Here is an 18,475-nt window from a genome sequence, read left to right on the forward strand (position 1 = left end):
TGCACGTTTCAACTTCCTAACACTTGGCAATCATGCATATACCGACCAGGTATGGATGACGTAGCCGGCTTGCAGTTTTGGACACTTGTTAGACATGCACCTTCCGGTTGTCTGAGTCGGATCTTCGGATCAGCAATTCATCATTGTCTTTATCGCATGCTTCTGATCCGGATCTTATCTTCTTTTATTTTCTCAAGACACGTCTATTTCGTCATATTACGTAATCTTTGTAATTCTTAGTTTTCGGTTGACTCTTTCGTAGTGTAATCCGGCTGGAGTATGAACTTTTTTTCTAGCCGGTCTGTTGGGAATGTTGAGGCCGGTTCCTCTCGATCATGAATTGATCATCTGGAGCCGGATTGCTTTGATGTATTCTCCAGCCGGTTTATACGACTTGGTCTGTTCCTACACATAAGAGTTTATAATAGTTTAGTTTTTCTGGCCGGTTTGAAAATTAACTTACTTAATTTTTCTATCAATTTCTCCCTTTTTGATTATTTAGAATAAATATTCAAAAATTGTAATGTATGGCCGGTTTGAAAATTAACTTACTTAATTTTTCTATCAATATGCATTGTTTCTTGATTATCACATCGTAATGAAATTGGTAGTTGAATGCAATATGCAATTTTTTGAGCAAAAAAGTAATCCACTCTAGTTCGCAAATTATGGTGACCATGTTACGATATTCAACTCTACAAAAGATTGAGACACAGTACCATTGTTTTTCTTTGTTTTATAAGATTACAAAGAGTCTCCCAGTTTAATAAAAATATAAAATAATTATATATATAAATACTTTTTTTTATTATTATATATAGTTTTGTGAAATTAAATATTTATATAGACTATATATTGAGAAATAAATAAGGAAATAATATTTTTTTTAATTATAGTGATATATATATATATATATATTATATTATAAATAGAATGTTATATACATAATAATGAAAAAAAAAATATACATAAATTTATCTCATTTTGCTTAATATATTATGGTGTGAATTGAAAAAACTTTGTTATTATATAACTTGTCAGCAACATGCGTCGATAAATTTGTTGCTTGACAAATCAATTTTTGTCCGAGATGCTAAGATAACTCCATCAATTTAAGCATTTCATTGTCATTGTAACATAAACTCTATAACCAAAGGTTAAGGATTCAAGATTTGTGCTTTTTTATTCATCGTCTTCCTAGTATTGAAGTTTTTTAAAATAATATGATGGAAAGGGTGTAATGAACTCATTTTCAAGAAAATGAGATTGAGTCTTTGAAATGTCAAGGAAGCCATGAAATTTATTAGACCTCAACCCAAGGACCTCTAACTCTGAAAGAGCATCCACCCACATCAAAAATGTTCCATTTATCATATTGTTTTCCAATAAAAGACACATGTAAGTTATTACAGAGTGAAAGTGATTATGGTATTGGTCATTGTAATTGATTCTCATTCAAAGCAAGTATTGTAAGCATTTTGTTCTTTGCATATGTTGCTGGAATTCCACCGACTAAAACTATTATTTTGAAGGTTTAGTACTAAAAGTCTCGTGCTGAAATTCCCGAAACATTGACGAATCGGACCTTTAAGATCGTTTTGGGACAAATCAAGTAGCTCGAGAGATCATGTTACATATAGAAGAAAATCTCTCATTTTATCTTATTATTGGATGCACAAAATATTGACATGAATCACATTTCTCCAATCAATTCAGGTATTTGGCCACTAACCCCAGTGTTGGGAAGGTCAAAGTTGTTTGTGATTTTTTAAAGTCGTCAAAAACTTAAATTTACAAGAAGACATATTTAGTGAAGTAACATTAGAGAAATGTCCATTGGCGTCTACCACTAATAAGTTTTCATTATTGCTCAAACGAATTAAGTCAATGTTTTTTGTTTGAAAATGTATCAAGGTATAATGAGCCATCAAAATTATTGAAAGAAAGATCGATTTGATAAAGCTCTGTCAAATTTGATATGGACGGAATTGGGCCACATAGATTATTTCTTGAAATGGATAGATAGGATAACATTGAATGGTAGTTAAAGAAGATAGATGGAAAAACACCGGAAAACATGATGTTGTATAGACTCTAGACTTGGGTAATCTAAATTTTGAATCCTAGATAGACCAACATAAATTGGGTTAGATAGATTATTTCTTGAAATGGAAAAGGATGACAACATTGAATGGTTCTTAAAGAAGATAGATGGCAATTCATCGAGAAAATATGTTGTCATCTAGACTTAGCTCAACTTTGGAAGCCCAAATAGACCAGTAGTAATGGAGTCTTTTAGAAAATTATTGCTCATATCAATATAGTATAGGTTCCGAATACTGTTAATCACCAGTGGAAAAGGGGGCTTCAATAACGAATTATAGTAACAACGCTATAATGCCTTACTAAATTTTTTATCAGTAACGGTTTAATATATCCGTTACTGATATCAAGATATTAGTAACATCTAAATAAAATCGTTATTGATGAAATTTTTCAATAATGTGTATAAGGAAGAGTCGTTACAGATACTAGTATTTTTATTCTTATTTTTCAAAATAAGGATATTTATAACGATTATCCCTAAAACTGTTACTGATATGTCATTAATCTTTTCTTTTCACAAGGGGTATTAGTAACGGTTCTCCTTCAAACCGTTACCGATACTTGCATTTGTAACGGTTATCCTTAAAATCGTTATTGATACGACATTAGTCGTTTCGTTTCCACAAGGGGTATTAGTAACGGTTATCCTTAAAACTGTTACTTATACGCCATTAGTTGTTTCTTTTCCACATGGGTATCATTAACGTTTTAAGGATAACCGTTACTAATATTTGTTTTTTTTAACAGTTATTCGTAGAACCGTTACTGATGATACGATATCAGTCATTTCTTTTCCAAGAGGGTATTAGTAACGGTTATCCTTAAAACCGTTACTGATATGCCTTCCTTTTTTATTTCACACAAGAGGTACTAGTAACGATTACCCTTAGAACCGTTATTGATATATCTTTCTGTAACAGTTATCCTTAAAATTGTTACTAATACGACGTATGTCGTTTCATTTCCACAAGGGGTATCAGTAACGGTTATCCTTAAAACCATTACTGATACCGATTAAACATCTGAATAACCGTTATAGATACCCTTTAAAACCCGAGACCACCTCTTTTCTTTCTTTTTTCCTTCTTTCTTTCTTCTCTTCTCTTATTTTCTTCTCTGCTCTTCGCTCCCATTCCGCAATCGAAGCTACAGCCGGTTGAAGCTACTATTGTCGTCGTCATCGGTTGAAGTTGTTGTCCCGTTTCGCTCTTTTCTTTCTTTCTTTCTTTCTTTCACGTTCCTAATATCGATCGAACTACAATCAGGTACTCAAATACTCTTCTTTCATACCAGTTTTCCCGATCTTAGCGGTTCCGACTTACACAAACTAATTTCTACAGAAATTTCAAGTCGTCGCCGCCGTTTGAAGTTGACCCTGCTGTCGCTAATATAAAGAGAAAAAGTAATGGAGCGAAAAATTTAAAGAATGATGTGAAATATTGACTAGTTTAATGACTAAACATAACTCTTCATTAATCATTTATTTCTCTTTTTTTATTTATTAATAATTTATTTTTTTATTTCTCATTTAATAATTTATCTCTCTTTACTTGTTAATTTATAAATATATATTTATATTTTTTTTTGTTATTTTAACTTATTTATTTATATAATTTTTAGAGTAATAATAGAGACAAAAATAAATCAAATAACAATATATATATATATTATATTATATTTGATAAATATATATTTAAGAAAATATAAAATTAAATATAAAAATTATTAATTTTTTAAAATTAATTATATTTGCAGTTAATAATTTATATATTTATCTGTTTTTAAAAGAAATAATAATAGAAAAAATAAAAAAATAAATAAATCAATATATAAATATATAATTCTTAAATATATATATATATATATATATATATATATATATATATATATATATTTATTAAAACTCTTCCTCTCTTTAAAAGATTTTTTTTCATATGATTTTTTATATATTATAATTTCAATTGATTATAGTTAACTAATTCATAATGTTAATTATATATTTTCTTTTATACTATTTAATTCTTATCTCTAAATGTTTTTCCTTTTTATCTTGGTTGAATGTTAATAATTCATAATTTGAGTTATATATATCTTGATAGTATTTTGTGTTTTGAATTGAATTATCTTAATAATTAAGATTTTTTTTTTCAAATTTCAAATAAAATAAATAATAACAAAAATGATTTGATAATACATTTAAAATTATTAATATATATTATATATATTAATAATTTTAAAATATTATTTATAATAGTTTAATAATAAAAAATTAAAAAGAAATAAATTATTAAATAATGTTTTTTAAATATTAAATAATTAAAGAGGGAAAAAAATATTAAATATTTTTATGATGTAATTAAAAAAATAAAAAATGCTAATAGAGAGAGAGGATGACGTAGATGTTAACATATAATAATGTTTAGGTTGAAGTTTATCATCAAATCCTAGATACATGATATCATTATCTTAACTATTTTCACCTTCCATTTATTTTTAGTTCTTTATTTTTTTTATTACAAAATGTCATATTATAGACTTTTTTTTATTTTATTTTATAATCAATTCTTAAGTTATTAATTAAATTGAAAAATCCTTTTTTTCTAACAGATATATAAGATGAATGTTATGGGCTCTAGGTCCGTTATTTTGCAGGCCCAAAATATTAACATCATCATCTCTCTTCTCCCTTCTTTCAGCCGATTGATTTTCTGCAAGTTTATTATTCTTATGCTGATTCTCATTTTGTGTTCATTTCAAAGGAAAATCAAGCAAAAGCGTATGATTGGGAATGTCTGATCGAGACAAGGAATGGAATTTTCATCTAAGAACACTTTCTTCAAGCACCAGAGATTCAAATTTCGGCAACGATTCATCTCTTCTCCAATCTGTCAGTTCTCATCCTTCTCTCTTTCCATTTCTCTCATATCTTCTTTACACATTATGTTGATTTTTCCTTTGGAAAACAAATCAGGTGAAGAAACTCAATGAATTATGCAGAGCTGAAAAGTCCGAGGATTTGATAGCTAGGGTCTATCCACAGCTCAACAAGGTCTTTCAACGTTCAATAGCTTCGGCTTCTCAATCTCGAAACTCTGATGGCGTTCTTTTACTGGTACGTTTAACGTTCAATAGTGAATCGTGTTAGTGCCAAGTAAACAGTTTACTGTTTTAGATTAAATAAGTTTTCTCGCTTCTTGTTCATTGTTACTCAGGCAATTCTTCAATTCTTTCTTGACTTTGGAGATGTGGTTCTTCATGATGCTGATCCTAGTTTGAGGATATTTTTTCGTTCATGCTTAAGCCGGTAAGATTGTGGTTTCTTGAATAAAAACAGAAACATAGTATTGGAAATTTACAATGTGTCAATCTTTTTCTGTTTCAGTGAGTTCTCTGATCCTGTTGTTGCTGAAGAAACAATTAATTTTTTAAAGCTGAATAAAAGAAAACTTCAAACATCATTTCCTACATTACTCCCTCAGGTTAGTAAATACATATCTTATTGTCTACTACTGAAGACCTTAAACTCATTCGGTTTATTTATCTATCTTGTCTTGTTCATGCATTTGCAGTTTTATCCGTTAATGCTCAAATTAATCGCGTGGCATGGAGAGAAGTGAGTAAATCATTTACTTTACAATCATGTAGATAAGTACTTCAATTAATACCTTTTTACTAAAAGGGAATATTGTTATTCTCCGATACATGTCTTGAAATGCATATTTATATGGATGGCCCTTTAGGGGAAGAAAATTGCGTTTTCTGCTAGATCAAAGCAATTCTGAATGTACATAAGACTACCATGATTTAATTCCCTGAAGAGAGTCTATTCTATATCTTCTGAATACTCTATGGCTTGTCTAGGATTACCTTTAACAGTTTTACAATTTATTGGTCTAGCAAAAAATCCATCCAGCTTTGTGGCTTGCTCATTCTGTAGATCATGAGTTCAATATGGACAGGCCAGAAGATACATCTTAAGGTTCACATAGAAGCTCTACTGGTATTTTGCAATAAAGTTACTATTTTGATACAATTTTTTTTATATTTTTCTTTATCGAATTTTGAGCCATTGCCATCCATCAAAAGAACTGATAGCGCAAAATAAACTGTTTGAAGATATTATTGACAGAAATTTAGAACGGACTTTTAGAATTGTCTGTGATAATTGTATTATAATAATTTGTACATGGTATCTAGTATTTAAAAAAAAGAAGACATGGTAGTCTAGTATTAAATACATAAAAGGAAATGATACAATCAATCATCAAATCTTCAATCAATTAGCTACCGGCAACCTTCCATTCACTGAATTGTTTCCCTGGGGTTGGTAAGGCTAAATGGCGCCACGACTTTGAAGAGATTATTATTTTCACACTTCCCTTCAAGTTGGGTTGTACATGTATATAACCCTAACTTGTTGTTTAGCCCTTCAAATATAGGTTGTAGAAGTGCCTTTGTGAGTATGTCGGTATTTGGTGATGAAATGGGATGTATAGGAGTTCCGTGTCTCCGTTCACCACATTGTCGGTAATGAAGTGTGTCGATTTTCATGTCTTTCGTTCTGTCGTGGTGTAAGGGAATTTTTGCTATACTCATAGATTCTTGATTGTCACATAGCAACTTCAATAACCTTTTTTTTGTGGATAGTCCAAGCTCTTTGAGGATTCTTCTGATCCATATTCTTAGTGCAAGGGCTTTGTATTCTGCTTTTGCTCTATTTCTTGCTACCAGTGACTACTTTTTGTTTCGCCATGTTACTAGGTTCTCCGTTACATATATGCAATATCCTGAGGTGGATCATCTGTCATTAATGTCTCCGACCCAATCTGCATCTATGTAAACCTTCATGTTAGCGTGTTCATTTCGTCAGAAAAGCAATCCTTCTAGAGTACCCTTAAGGTATGAATTCTATACAAAATGTGTTCTTGGTGGGCATGGTGGGAATGAATTGACTTACCACACCCACTGAGAATCTGATGTCAGGTTTTGTGTGTGATAAATACAATAGTCGACCCACTCGACGATGGTATCTTCCTTTGTCTATAGGGGCATCATCTTCTCCGGAGCTAAGTTTGTTTATTGGATCCATAGGAGTATCTACTGGCTTGCATCCGAGCATCCCTGTTTCCTTTAGTAGGTCTAATGTATATCTCCGTTGTGATAAGAAAATTCCTTGGTTGATCTGGCCAACTCCATTTTCAGAAAGAACCTTGGTTTCCCGAGATCTTTAATTTCAAATTCTTTGGTGAGAAATCTTTTCAGATGTGCAATTTCCAATTCGTCGTCACCTTTAATAATAATATCATCGACATAAACAATAAGAATTGCGACTTTGTTTCCAGTCGAGGTCCTTACAAATAGAGTATGATTTGCTTGACACTATTTGTATTCATGTTTGGTTATTGATGTTGTGAACTTCTCAAACCATGCTCTTGGAGGCAGTACAATTTGCAATCTGCATATCTTCTTTGGACGTTGACCGATTCCTTGAGGAATTTTTATGTAGACTTCTTTCAAGTCTCCATTAAAATACTTTTGACATCCAATTGATGTAGTTGTCATTTTTTGTTGGTTGCTGGAGAGAATAGAATTCCGGTAGTGTTCAATTTTGCTACCGGTGCAATGGTTTTGGGATAATTGATCCCATATGATTGGGAAAAGTCGTTTGATACCAATCGAATCTTTAATCATTCAATTTTCCCATCTGATTTGTGTTTCACTTGCATTAGTTTCCCTTTTTCCTTTAGGTAGATCGCATAAGCCATTTTTCTGTAGTGCATTTATCTCCTCGCTGACTTCCTTTTCCCTCTTCTTGCTCTTGAGTGCTTCATTTATGTTGTTTGGAACTTAAATGTCGTCAAACGAAGCAATGCATTTACGACATGGTATTATTAAATGAAATAAAGTTGGAAATATGGTGTTTTGTTCATGGTATAATCTAAGTAGCATGGATACTTACTTATTTTTTGGAGTATCCAATATCGATACGGTACGTAACGCCAAAACACGTATCGGATACGAAAGAATAAGTTTCATTTATTTTCTGTAGGTTTGACCAATCTGATACGGCTTGGACACATTTTCAAATATGTTTTTGTGGAATTGCAAAAAAATAAAATTTTAGGGGTCAAACTGAAAAGAATTAAAATTTTAGGGGACTAGTTATAAAATTTCTAAAATATGAAAACTAAATTAGGCGTTTTCTTCATCTTGATATTTTCCCTATTGTTTTATCTTTTGATTCATCTTCTTTACGGTTCCTCGAGCTCTTGCCCTACTGCTTTATCTTCTTCACAAATCACATTCATCGCTAGTTTCCGTCGGCCCGTCGCCTACGCTCCATGTTAAACCGAAAGAAGTTTCACTATCTTCATCATCGAACATGTTTTTAAAATCTCACCATTTAATAGTAATTTTTCTTTGCAAGGTGATGATCCAGCAAAGAAAGAAACACTTGGCCCTCTTGAAAAAGTTTTAACCTGATTGCTATAGATGACTGCATTCTGAAATTGTGAGGTTGTTTTACACCGGGATTGTTTTTAATATATTTAGGAATACTCATTATGTTTATGCCTTCAGTATGGTTGCTCAACGAACGATTCTAGGTTATTTGACTCATTGACGCCACAAATAAAATGGGGCATCAAAATATTGTCTAAGTGGTCACTGACGATGCTCTGCGGGATTACTTGTTGAGGCAAAGTACACATATTTTATACACCTTGTGTTGTGCAAACTCTAAATCTTGTCTCGATTAATAGTTTTCCACTGACTGATTCTTAGGTTTGACTAATCCGATAAGAATACGATACAAATACTCAAATATATTATTCTAAACTTCGACAGCAAATTGAGTAATATCTTTCAATACATTTTTTTCTTTCCCTTGAAACTTTGATGTCCCTAAATCTTGGTTATGAGTGACTTTAAAAATCTCCCAGCCGTCTTCCTCCTTACAAAGATATTGAATTTTCAAAGGAAAGAAAAAAGTGCATTGAAAGATATTACTCAAATTTCCGCGAAGTTTAGAATAATATCTTTGAGTATATGTATTCGTATCGGATTGGTCAAACCTATAGAATCAGTCGGTGCACAAAAATCTTCAAGACAAGATTTAGAGTGTGCACAACACAAGGTGTACCACTTCATTTATTTCGTCAATGAGCAAAAGATGAAACTTTATCCTTGTACTTACCTTCAGAAACATAAGATCACTTTCACACTCAACCATGCTATTGATAAACGGTTTTATTTGTAAGTCCGACCACCTATCACTACAAATACTAACACCTTTTTGTTTTCAAACAACTTTTGTTGGCTCCAATAGTTTTCAATATAAGCCTTTTCTCTTTGAAGGAGAATATTTCTCAATAAATTGTATCCAAGAGGAAGATAATTAGAAACGTTCGTTGAGCAACCTGTTACGACTTGTTTCGTAAATAGTGTTTTTGAGTTCTTGATTTCAATAATCGAGTTCTTGATCTCTAGGACCGGGTGGAAATCTATAATCAAAGTGCAGCGGAAGGGTTTTGTAATGACGAATTTGGGATGAGGGGAAAGAAGAATCAAGGGTGAGAAGAGAATACTGTTGGTCTACACCAAACAGTCCAAAATAAATAATCAAAACATAAAATACAATGGGGGTGAAGAACTTTCACAAGTAATTTCATATATTCATTATTCCATGGTTGGGTCATTGGAGAAGAAGGATCAACCTTATATAGTTGCTTTCTTGCCCCCATAATATTTGGTTATAACAACTACTAGAAATAACAGAATTCGGTTTGAAAAATAGAAAGGGAAAGTAAAAACAGAATTATTAAAACAAAAAACAGAAACTAGCCCATGTGCCCAATTGGACCGATGGAGGGTGCTGAAATTATTTTGGGACCGCCGCCTTTATTTCTAGACCGTAGCACAACCATACTGAAGACACAAACATAATGAACTCTATTAATATTGAAAGACAATCTCCTGGTATAAAACGACCTTACGATTTAATAATGCAGCTAATCTCTAGCATTCAAGTTAAAAACCTTTTTAAAAGGACCAAATGTTTATTTTCTCTTCTTTGTTGTATCATCATTACTTTAATGATGAAGGCAATGCAACATCTTTAGATTTAACATTTTTTTTCTCCATTTTACTTGATCCACACTTCAGTATATATTGACTTTAGTGAGTGGCAATTATTTGCGTCGGAGTGTCGTTGATTTGATTTGTTCTTTTTGGAAAAATAATGCTATGATACCATGAAGATATTATTGACAGAAATTAGAACTGACCTTTAGGATAAATATAATAAAATCAGTTTTAATTTGGCAAATCAATTATTTAGTAAGTGATTTGCTACCAGAAACTTTCCATTCACTGAATTGTATCCACACAGATCATAACTTTTTTTGTTAATGAAAAATTAAAACTTCTGACAAGTTCAATTTGCCAAATGGTGAACGCTTCATAAAGCAAAATATGATATTTAGGCATTCTGTCAACTGATTTCCTAGATGGTTAAGAAAATTATTCCCGTGTCTCTAAACCACTTTCATTTTTCCATTTGATTGATTTCTTTCCAGAAAAATGAAGCCTATGAATGTTATATAAGCATCAATTGGATATTAAAGTGATTATGAGCTTATATAAGTATGTGGATGAGACTAATAATAATAGCAGGTATGTTCGTGAGTCACATTTAAACCAAGCTGTGGTGGCCAAATTAGTTCTTATGTACCTATTCTTTATACTTGCATGTGAAATTTGAAACAGTGATGGACTAAGCTGATGTTTGATAACCCATCTTATCAATCAATCTAAATGATTAATTACTTATTTGAATTAAGTTTGTTTGATATTTATTACTTAATTTCACTTAATTATTTAGATTCAACTCAAATTAAGTTATAAAATATGGATTAATTATGTAAGCTATAAATTACTTAACTCGGTAATCTAGTAAGAGTATTCAAAAGACACCTTTAACCTTGAAAATTAATTAACTTACGTCATTGTAAGGGTAAAATAATCATTAAATAATTTCTCAACATTAGTTTCACATTTTATCAAATCGGCTTACATACCAAGTATTTATAATTTACGCATTTTCATTTGGTTTATTGTCAGATACTTAAAGCATTTGACACATAAAATTCTGTATTCAACATTCAACACTTAATTTTCAGTTTTATCTCACTCTAAGTGGCCCAAACAAAAACCATTGGACATTACATTATTGTACAATAGTTGGCTATGCATAAGTTTGCAGAAGTTAATGATGGGTGCCTTCATAAGTTCTCTTGGGTTATGGTTGGCCTAGTAGTTAGCCTACATATGCCTAGCTAGAAGCACTCTATATACATTATGAATCTGCTTGCTTTGAAGAAACCATTTATTCTTGGTGTTAAGCCTGCCAAACTCCTTTTGAAGATAGATGGGTTTGACTACGCTTTCTTAAGGTTGTAGGTCTTAAGTTCTTTTTTCTATCACTCTTCCATACAGGCTCCTTATTTAAGGGCTCCATTGGATATTATTTTCTGTTTTTTACGCGACATCCTGTTTTGCTGAATAGAGCACTTATTTTGCATAGATTAGGGTTTTTATTTATTTGTCATAGAAAACAGGACAACCACATCAAAATATATGGTATTAAATTGTCTTTTTTCTTGTAGAAATAGTGCATTGCCTCATTAAAATTTTGTAGCAATTAATGAAAGGCAGGGCTTTTGAAATAACTGACTCAACATGTTTCATGTGATACAGATTTGAAAAGTCATTTAAGACTGTATTTCCAGCACTTGTATCTCCAGGATCATTTCTTCCTCTATTCCCATCAATAGTGGATTTACCCAGTGAGTGTAGTTTATTCCTTCAGACCTTTATTGTTTATTTACTTCATATAGTACTAAATAATCATTGCCCATGTTTATTCACTGAAGGTACTTAGAACTTTTATTTGTAGTTTTCTTACATCATTTTCTTGATTCTTGGTTCACTATAATTAGTGTGGGTTTATTATCTCAGGTTTCAACAGAAATAGTCAGGAATTTTTAACTTTAACTTTCAGGAAATTAAATGAAAGAAAATATATATTATCTCCATAAGTAAGATCTCTAAACACCTTTCCATCCTCCACATTCAGACAGTGATCATGCTGTGGGAAATAGGTAGGTTAAGGGATGAAATACCAAAGAAATAACTCAAAGTCGGCTACATGTAGTAAGAGTGAAGGAATAAATGTAACTTATCATGTAAGAAAACAGATTAGAAAACTTATCTTTTGCAAAAACAAAAAGAGATAAGGAAAGATAAGAGGGGGAACAGCTGTTTGGTACTATTATTTAAGAGACCCATTACTATGCAATTTAATTAGTCATAGTTGATCAAGTTTCTTTTTAGGTTTTGTTTGATGAATAACTTGGAGCTTGTTTGATGTAGGATTATTTGGAATAATCTGATTTTGTTTTTGAAAAAAACTTGTTTTTTTTTGTAAAGATGGTTTATTTGAATAAAATGGCCAAATATCCTTGTATATTGTTTTAAAATATTATAAAAAATAAAGTAACGATAATGTGGTATTTTGGTTGATGATCTGAATAATGGGATAGTGGTTTAATTGAAACTAATCTAAATAATCCACATCAAACAAGCTCTTAGACTTATTTGTTAGTGGGTTGAGAATGTCACATTCTTTGCTGGTAGAAAACTGGTTAATGTCTTTGAATTGCAGTTCTTGTGAACATCAGCTTCTCTAGGAGAGTTGAGCTTCATAGATTTTCAAAGAAGCATTTTAAATTCATCATAATGTTAATAATACAAACAATGTTATTTGTACCAAGTATTGAAAACGTGACATAAACATACAACATTAAATCGGCAGTATGCACTAATAATAGTATTTGAGCATTTATTAGCAAAAGAATACAAATCTGACATTTAAAAAAAACATTCTAGCATTTAGTACTTCATAGTGAATGAAAATCAGTGAACTTCCCCCTCTGTTTGTTAAAGATTCTAACAATTTCTTTCTTCTATCTATCCCAGTACTGGTTGTTGCATTGGAAAGGGTAGAAAAAACATCTGGGCCTCTTATTGGTAGCAGCATAGCTTCAATACAGAAGAGTGCTGCTCCTGAGGTGAGTTCTTGGTTGACTTTTGAAAGTGAATAAAGAAACATTAGAACGTTTAATGAAGTTAATTACCTATTCTTGATGCAGATGCTACTTGCACTGATGGATGAAGCATATACTGGATCGACCATTGGGGATGGAGGTGCAGATTCCGAATCAGAAGATAGTAGTACTATGGCTTCTATGGACCCTCTGTTTCTCGAGTTTCTTAAGGATGAAAATGACGGCCTTGCGGTATTGTTATCTTTAATAAATTGTGGTGTCAAATCAGATGTGTATTTTGCATCTCACTATCACCTATGGTTGCTCAATTGACAAAGTCTTGAACTAAGAGGCTGAGGTCCTAGGTTTGATTCCAATAAAAGCACCTTGATTGAAATTAATCTATACAAAGAACTCTAGCTTTCTGTTGAACCTGATGAGAAATTAATAAACCGGTGACTTTGATAAAACTGAAAAGTAACTGTTGAAGACTGAATTTAAATGCTGAATAAACGAAATGAATATCTAAACTTGAAGTACTTTGTATGTCAATTGATTTGATAAGGTGTGGAACTAATTGTGGGAAAGTACTTAAAACCTATTTTACCTTTACAGAGACAAAAGTTTATTAATTTTCATCGTTAAAATTGTTTTTGGATGTTCTTAGATTACCGAGTTAAGTCATCCATTTCTTACTAAGTGAAACCAGATTTTATAGCTTAGTTTGAGTTGAATTTACATAATTAAGTGATATTAAGGAATAATTATCAAATGAACTTAATTTAAATATGCACTTAATCATATAGATTAAGTGAGAAGTTGTGTTATGAAACATCTCTTTAACTTCAGTTTGCATCTGTTCCACGCTTAATTCTGCCTTTTCATCTTGCATCGAGGGTGCTATCCATTAGTAATCATATAAATCAATAATCAATTAATCAACGATTTTCTTGTGCTTTAGGAGCGCCACTGGACATCTTCTGTGATGACTTCAGCTCTTCAGGCTGCCATAAATGTCCCCCAATCTAATCGACTAAAGCAAGCGTTGATGATCACTTCCAGGATTCTTGGTGTTTATTTTGCTTTGGTGCTAGATGATCCCAATGAATGTATGTTAATGATAAAAGTCGATCTCTGTTGGCCAAAGACCTTGTATTCTGCGGCATGTATCAAACCTAAGTAATCCAAATTTTCTTAATTTTCTTCTTTCTATATACAGCTTTGAGATGTGCATTGATTCCCCTGCTTATGGCAAGAAATTCCACACTCTTTCCGGACAAAAATTTTGCTTATCAGGTAAAGAAATCCTTTGGGAATGTTATCTTATTCTGGTCCTTTTTTTCTCCCATAATGTTATATGAGAATACATTTCTTCTGCCTTCTCATTTAGATAAAGTTTGTATTATGGACACTCTTGGATGAAGATCTTCTGATACTTGGAAGGTTAACCATGTATTATTGTGTTCCCTATTTACATGGACATGAAACAACAAGTTTGACCATAATAATGGTCCCATTTGGATACAAGAATTCTGTATCCAAATAAATATGTATATGGATGGAATTATATTTGGAAACCAAACTGAGTTACATATTCAAAAATGTATTGGTTGTTTCTCATCTGGATCTAGATATAAAAGAAATTAAAATTATGAGAGCCTATTTGGAAACTAGTATTTGTCACAATCCCTTGAAATGTTTTTTTTTGTATGTTATGAATTTAATTTTTGTCATGATCTAGATTATAGTGTGTTTTTTGTTGCTCATTTGATATACAAAATATTTTCTTGATCATAATTCAAATTATAGTGTAATTTTTTGCTTATTTGATTTTGATAAAAAAAAAAACATTCTGGATCATGTTCAGATTTTTTTTGAATAATGATCCACATTATTTACTAGATGATTGTGATTTTTGACAAATATACCAATTAAAATTTTCCTGATCATGGTCAACATGCAGAAGTTGATGACAAAACAGCCATAAGTGTTTCCAAATGGGGAATGTTTGCTTCTTATTGTTAATTGGTTTACATGCATAATCCTTCTTTCTTTTTAAGAATGTAAACTGAATACATACCTAATCTGTCAAAGAATTTGCAGTGAATATATATTGCTTCAAAAATGTTTCTTTTCCATGAGTAGTAAAAGAGATTTGTTTGCATTTGTATATGGTCAAGGTCTTAAAAACCCCATTTACAACCATCAAAAAAATCTTTAATGTGATTTGACGTCGAAATATTTGAATGCATTGTCTTCTTAATTTCTAGGTTCAAAAGAGGCTTTTGGAATTCATGCTTGTTGCATTTCAGAGATCTCCACACTTTGTTGCACTTCTCAAGGTATTCATCTTGTTAGTTATTGATATTATTTTTGTTTGAGTTCCATTGGTAGTAGAAGTCTTATTTTGCATAGTCTTCTCCTATGATTGCATTTTAGAGGTCTACCCTATTTGGAATCACTTTTGTTTTTGAATCTGGTTACAAATCTAGATACACATTTGGTATGAAAGATGTAGCTGGCTGGATATGGCTACCCTTATGATTGGTGTATATTTGGAAACACTTTTGTTTCTGAATCTGGATACTAATTTAGATACATTTGGTATAAAAGTATCTAGGTGGATACACTGGAAACTGCACCACCTTGTAATGTCTTCCACCATTGATCCAACACTCCAAATTATTATAGATCTCTTCTATACGGGTTTTTTAGCCCTCACCGAGCCCAGACAGAAGAACAATCTGTTGTCAATGCCTTTTTAAGCATATCTGGATCTGTCCGAACTAAGATATTTTGTTTCCAGACGGTTATCAAATTCACTTTTCTCCATGCAAGATTGTTCATTATGGAGATGATTTGATCAAGTTGGCTTTGTTAAGTTTCCAGAGTGTTTTTAAAATCTCATTTTAATTGATCTGTTTGTTTGATCAAAGTAACTGTTTTTTAGTACAAGTGGTCAATGCTATTCTTTTTGTGAACAATGCTTATTAGTATTCTTGAAATATCTTTTTGGTGCATACATTGCTAGATAGTCTAATTAACATCAATCATTTTTCTTGCAGAAACCTATAATTGACAGACTTGGAGAAGCTTATGATAGTCCTGTAAAGGTCAGTTACTCAGTTTGATCAACCCAGATCTATTAAGAAAGGAAGGGAAAAGAAAAAAAGGAAGAAAACATGTAGAGGAAGAACATATTTCAAAGACAGAGTTGTGTATTACTGGTATTTGATAACACAACTTATCAATTAATCTAGATGTTTTGAGTGATCATTTGACAACTATTCCTAAAATCACTTATTTATTTAGATTCAACTCAAATCAAGAAAACAATATAGCTTAATTCGATAAACTATAAACGACTTAATTTGGTAAGCGTCTTAAAGACAACTTTAACCACTGTAATTAATCAAATTACATCTTTATAAAGGGTAAAATAGTCTTAAGCATTTTTTCTACATTACTTTCACATTTAATAAACTAACTAACTTAGTTATATTTAGAAGTTATTTAGTTTATTCAATACTATTTTCAAAGACTTGACTTTGTTTTTTTTCTAGGCAGAGTTGGCTGTACAATTATGTTGGGCGATAGGGGAGCATGGAGGTGGTGGTGGTCCTCATAAAGATGCAGCTCGTGAACTTTTTGAAAGTCTAGAGTTACTTTTGTATGAAAATCTTTCATCGAGGTACATTGATGAAATCATCCATAATTTTGTTGTTCAACTGCAATATGATATGTCGTTTTTTCTTGTAAGTACACACGTGCTGATCATGTTCATGTTATTTGCTTTATACACGATGAAGTCGCGTGGGTCTTTCTGGTCTCAACTCTGGAAGTTCATCCTTTAGAAAGACATTCCAATCAAGACTCTTATGCTATGTTGTGACAGCTATTGCAAAGCTCGCAACTTACCACCGTGAGCTACAACCTAGGGCACGCGTGTCCTTAGCTAAGGTATGCCTTTTATTATTGGGCATTTCTATTTCTTTATTTGAATCCAAATTTGGATCAAATGGAAACCTGTCAGTAAATTTCTTCTTAATTTTTGACTAACCAAATACAGTTTCCATGTATGAAATATGACAAAAAAGTGTTTTTATAATGTTAAACTAATAATTATCACGTCTTTACCAAGTTGATTTGAAATCATGCATATTCTCTTATACACTTATGTTGTTGTGGTTCTATTACAATTTAAATTAATTTTTGGTTGACAAAATAGGTGGCTCGTTCTAAAATATCAGATGTGAGAGTGAGCAGGCGTGCTCGCGATTATTTAGGTTTAATGGATGAACCTGCAATTTGTTTGTCAGTGTTGGGTCCTTCTCAGACATCTGATGAAAATATGCAAAAACCAGGTGTAGTTAACTGGAGAGAAGCTGGAAAACAAATGGTTGCTCATATTCCATTTTATGTCTTGGGCCAACAAGAAGGTAAACAAATACTCTTATTAGTAGCCTATTTGAAAAAACTTATGTCTCGATCCGAACTTGAAACTGTCAATAAATTGTTACATATGTGTTGTATTATTATTTACAGTTTTTTATCCCCTAGATGAGAAATCTGACAAATCATGAAATACTTGTCTCGGGACTCAGAAGAGAAACCACCAATAACTCTCTTGATTTGTCTCGTACTATGTTTTTAGTTTCCAAATACGATCCCATTTGAACATATAATTTATTTTGTTTTTTTCATTAGATCACGCTTCAATTCTGATTAAGAACACCTTAAATTGAGTTGAGGTCATGATTGTGGGGATCGTGTTAACTTTCTAAATTAAAAAAATATGTATAATTATAGATGAGCAATCTGACAATAACTATGAAATCTATTCTTGCAGGGCCTCCCTATCATGATTTTTCATTATCAGACATTATTCAGTCAAGATAAGAACCAATAATATGGACATGATTATTTGATCCACTTCAGTTGTTGATAAGGAAAATGATGGATAGTATTGAATGTTTTATCTAATATAACATCTATAGTTTTCTTCAAATTTACTGTTTTTTTTTTTGTTTCTTTTCCTTGTTCTTCTTTGGGTGTTGTTTGTTGTTTATGCTTCCTTTTTTTATGTTTGGAAGCAATGATCCATTTTTGGATTATTTAGAGACTCAAAATATGTTGCTCATTTACCATTCTTCAATAAAAGAAAGAGTTCAATGTATTGATGATAGTTGTCACTAAATACGACCACTATTCTTATAATCAACTATTCAAAACATGGTTGGATGTTTGTTTGATCGAGAAGAGAA

At 31.5% G+C, this 18,475-nt stretch overlaps 1 protein-coding gene across 1 annotated transcript; it reads left to right on the plus strand.

Annotated features, from left to right (window-relative positions):
* Positions 1-4,788: 4,788 nt before the first annotated feature.
* On the plus strand, positions 4,789-18,389 carry LOC124946044 (AP-5 complex subunit zeta-1). Its single transcript, XM_047486600.1, has 16 exons — positions 4,789-4,993; positions 5,078-5,218; positions 5,319-5,410; positions 5,489-5,585; positions 5,676-5,719; positions 11,863-11,951; positions 13,144-13,235; positions 13,317-13,463; positions 14,173-14,320; positions 14,431-14,507; positions 15,482-15,553; positions 16,277-16,324; positions 16,775-16,902; positions 17,021-17,171; positions 17,440-17,650; positions 18,061-18,389. The coding sequence occupies exons 1-16, from the start codon at positions 4,895-4,897 to the stop codon at positions 18,108-18,110; spliced, it is 1,686 nt and encodes a 561-aa protein (XP_047342556.1). The 5' UTR covers positions 4,789-4,894; the 3' UTR covers positions 18,111-18,389.
* The last annotated feature ends 86 nt before the right edge of the window (positions 18,390-18,475 follow it).

This window comes from Impatiens glandulifera, chromosome 7 (assembly GCF_907164915.1).
Source record: "Impatiens glandulifera chromosome 7, dImpGla2.1, whole genome shotgun sequence".
Lineage (NCBI taxonomy): Eukaryota > Viridiplantae > Streptophyta > Magnoliopsida > Ericales > Balsaminaceae > Impatiens > Impatiens glandulifera.